Source organism: Sorghum bicolor, chromosome 2, assembly GCF_000003195.3.
Source record: "Sorghum bicolor cultivar BTx623 chromosome 2, Sorghum_bicolor_NCBIv3, whole genome shotgun sequence".
NCBI classification, from domain to species: Eukaryota; Viridiplantae; Streptophyta; class Magnoliopsida; order Poales; family Poaceae; genus Sorghum; species Sorghum bicolor.
Window position 1 is genome coordinate 58,955,824 of NC_012871.2, and position 3,651 is coordinate 58,959,474.

The following is a 3,651-nucleotide window of genomic DNA, read 5'->3' on the forward strand; positions in this document are numbered from 1 at the left end:
AAATATACAATATATGATTTTATTGTACCTTGTTATACATTAGCATTTTCCAGAATTGAATATGACATAAACTATTGAAAAATATTATTGTTTTATTCTTTTTAATTACACCCTAGAATGAAACCGTGGCGTGCCACGGGCACTATACTGTGCCTTTTCTTTTCCTGTATGATATCTCATGAGTTATTAGCTCTTGTTTGTGTTTTGGATTAGTGATAGAGATAGACATCATCAGAAACAAATAAATCTACGTTTGAAAGTACATGTGGTACGTCCATTTCTTTGTCATGCAACTTGGATTTCTTGTTCCCTCTATTTCCATATTTCACATTTTTTTAAGATTCAAACTTCATAATTTTCAACCAACGATTACCCTACAGTACATATTTTTTGTTAGACAAAAAGTGATATTGACATGATGGGAGTAGGGGTGGCTTAATCTTTTCGGTGGAGATGAATATGATATCTCCATTGGTAGATAGAGATGACATTCACAATATGATCCTATACTCCAGCTGTCCAAGGACGTTGCACATTAGCAACCAACACACCAACTCCAGTGTAAGATCGCTATCTTGTGGAACACGACAAACACCACTCTAGGGCACTCGTCCTTGCAAACTGAATAGCCAAGAATAACAAGTGTTGAATTGCTAGTTAAATATGAAGGTTCTATTCTGAAAACCATGTAGATCGAAGTACGTCCGAAAACCATACCAAGTCATGCCTCTTTATATTTTGAAATGGATGGAGTACCGTCTTAATTAGTCTCACTAGTCTTCTTTTAATAGAAGGGCACTTTGGCTCTCGTCACTCAACAAAGCATCATGATAATTGCATGCTAGAAAGATGAGATGTGAACTAATAGGAGCACTTCAACGCCTACTAGTGGAAGGGGAGAAAGTCAGCAAAACAAAAAGTTGGCCAGTGTCCAATTCCACTAAACATCGATTGGACTTTGTGAATTCCATAGCCTTTTTGACTTTGGTCCCTTAACGAATGATCTAGGTTGCATGACATGTGCCATATATAAAAAGGGGTCCAAGGCATTGCCATTTACCAACTCATGATGGCAACCGAAGAAATTCCATTGAGAGCTTGAGAGATCATAATACTGCACTGTCGACTAGCTAGACCCGTGCAATGGAGAGGGCACCGGCTCTGTGTCTTCTGACCACCTTGTTGGCATTATATTTCTTGGTTCCCTCCAGTGCTGTACCTCTCTCAAGTGAGTTCATATCTCTCAGTTTGCCTCTCTGCTTGATTCTTTCCTTTTGTGTCTTAGCTTTCCTGTGACGGCATGTGATCATCAGTGATCTGACCATTTGTTGCTGTGGCTTGTAGGAGTGCAAAGGATGTCCATGCAAGAGGATGATCAGATACCATCGGTTGAAAGCAGCACTCTAGAGCCAAAGGTATCATTATTGGCCTTTTTTTAAGCAAATGCTACCATCTTGACCCATCTTCGCCGGTTACAGCATCTTCACGTTTTAGAAGAAATTAAGGCCTTTTGTTCGTTTACGTCGGAATAGGCCAGAAACGGCGTGGAATAATTCCTGGTTTGTATAAATTTATGAATGGATTATGCGGCCAGGAATCATTCCTGTAAAAAGGAACGGGGCCTAAAGCAGAAATCTCGCCACTGGAAGACTTCGTAGAGTTTATATAGGATTCCCATTGTGAAAATAAAGCCATACAAAGTTTATCTGCTCTGTGGATCAAATTCTTTTAATTGGGATGTTTCAACTTATTTCACTTTAAAGAACACGTATTTGATCAATTTTCATGCCGCATCATCTCTTTCAGATAAAAATGGAGAGGTTTGTGCAAGAGGATGATGAATCCATGGTCACCGCAAGGATGGCCTTCGAGACACAGGACTACTCTCCCCCGGGGCCCAACAACCACCACAAACCACCGGGCTGGAGGTGAACGAGGATCACTTTGATGGATGTCGTGCTCTTGGCTGAAGGCATGATGCTCACAAACCTCGGAGAGCCAGCATTGCAATGTTTCTTCTCCTAGCTATACTAGAATCATGTCACGAAGAACAAACAAATTAAATGATATGTTTCGTATGGTTAATTATTGTTACAATTACTACTACAAATGGCCATGTGGTTACACCGTGTGATATGTAAGTTTCTTTAAAAGATTGAGCTTAAAAAGAATTATCACTACTAGAGAACAGACTTTCGATCCGCACTAGATTTTGGCTTTGGTCTCAGCAATTTTAGCATCCAGGACTAGACCCGAAGGCTTGAACCTTAGGGGCAACAAACATGATTACCTATGCGTCAAGGAAATTAGTGTTTGGCCAATAAAATCTTTCTTTTCGAGACCTTTTTTTTATAGGTTACAGTTACACATATTTTGTAGGTTACGGTTACACATTTTGTAGTACAAAAATGCTCTTTACCTACTACATAATATGCTAAAATATTCCTAGGGATTTTATAGTTGCACCCACAAGGGCTTAAGGAGGCAATCCACCTTGTCTAATGGGTCCTCGGCAACCCAAGTTGGCCTGTTGAGCTTCTTAAATCATCTTCTCTTAATTAGGAATGTTGGGCTCTCCCAAAATCATCTTTCCAAATGCTTCCTGGAACCTTTGCAACAGTTGCCCAAAGGTTCTCACCATAGCCTTCGTGGATGATCCCTCAAAGGCTCCTCACGAGGCATCACAATGCTCCCTTAGACGTTGGTCTTCCGAGACCTTTGTTGTGGGCCTTTAGGATGCTTCCAAGAGCCTTCATAGTCTTGCCTATTGGAAATTAGCCCTCACAGCGACTAGTTGACTAATCTTTATGTGCGAAAGCATCAATTGAATGTACTGAGACAAATATTCAAGATCATAGATGACACCAAAGGCACGATATTTATTAACGAGGTTCGGCTGAAGCCTACATCCTTGGGGATGACTATAGACGCTCCTCCTAGTACCACCAACACTAGTCGCTCTAGGGCCCCGACAAACATGTCATCGCCCTCCCAAAAACCTGCCGCTGTGTCATCATGGTTACAATAGCAACCCCTCCTCTCATATTTATGAGGAGGCCAGGTTATAGATCCCTATTCTAACTCTACCCTAAACTGCCAAATATAACTCAAAGTCCTAGGGTAACCGTGTCACTTGTTGGCATCACCATTAATAAGAAGCCTCCATCTTTGATACTCCCTCATTATACTTCATGAGCAAGGGTCCAAAGGTACAATATGATGAGAGCAAGAATGGGAGTGATAGTGGGGATGAGGAGCCCTCCAAGGAGGAACTCATATAGGTATTGCAAGAGGCCTAATATTCTCCCATGAACAAGAAGAGGAAAGAATTCAAGGAGTTGTGCAAAAGGCACAAAGCTCTTGAGCAAATCCTTGATGAGCATTTGGCTACTCATGAGGCTCTAATCAGAACTCATGAGAAGTTGAAGAAAGCTCACTCCTCTCTCCTTGCTCAAAGGAAGGAGTCTATTTTTCTCTCAAATACGCAAAAGATTTTGTTCTTCTTCTAGGTTTACTGCTTTCCAATGAAAGCATCCACAACAAGAAGGCTTGAGAACCTGTACAGCCTAGTGTGATGAAGTTGCCTAAGGTGTGCCATTAAAAGTAACATGTGTGAAGCACAATAATAAGTAACCAAACCTCACATAGTGT

At 40.9% G+C, this 3,651-nt stretch overlaps 1 protein-coding gene across 1 annotated transcript; it reads left to right on the forward strand.

Moving 5' to 3' along the window:
- Positions 1,048-2,188, forward strand: LOC8060241. Its single transcript, XM_002460160.2, has 3 exons — positions 1,048-1,228; positions 1,345-1,415; positions 1,807-2,188. The coding sequence occupies exons 1-3, from the start codon at positions 1,144-1,146 to the stop codon at positions 1,930-1,932; spliced, it is 282 nt and encodes a 93-aa protein (XP_002460205.1). The 5' UTR covers positions 1,048-1,143; the 3' UTR covers positions 1,933-2,188.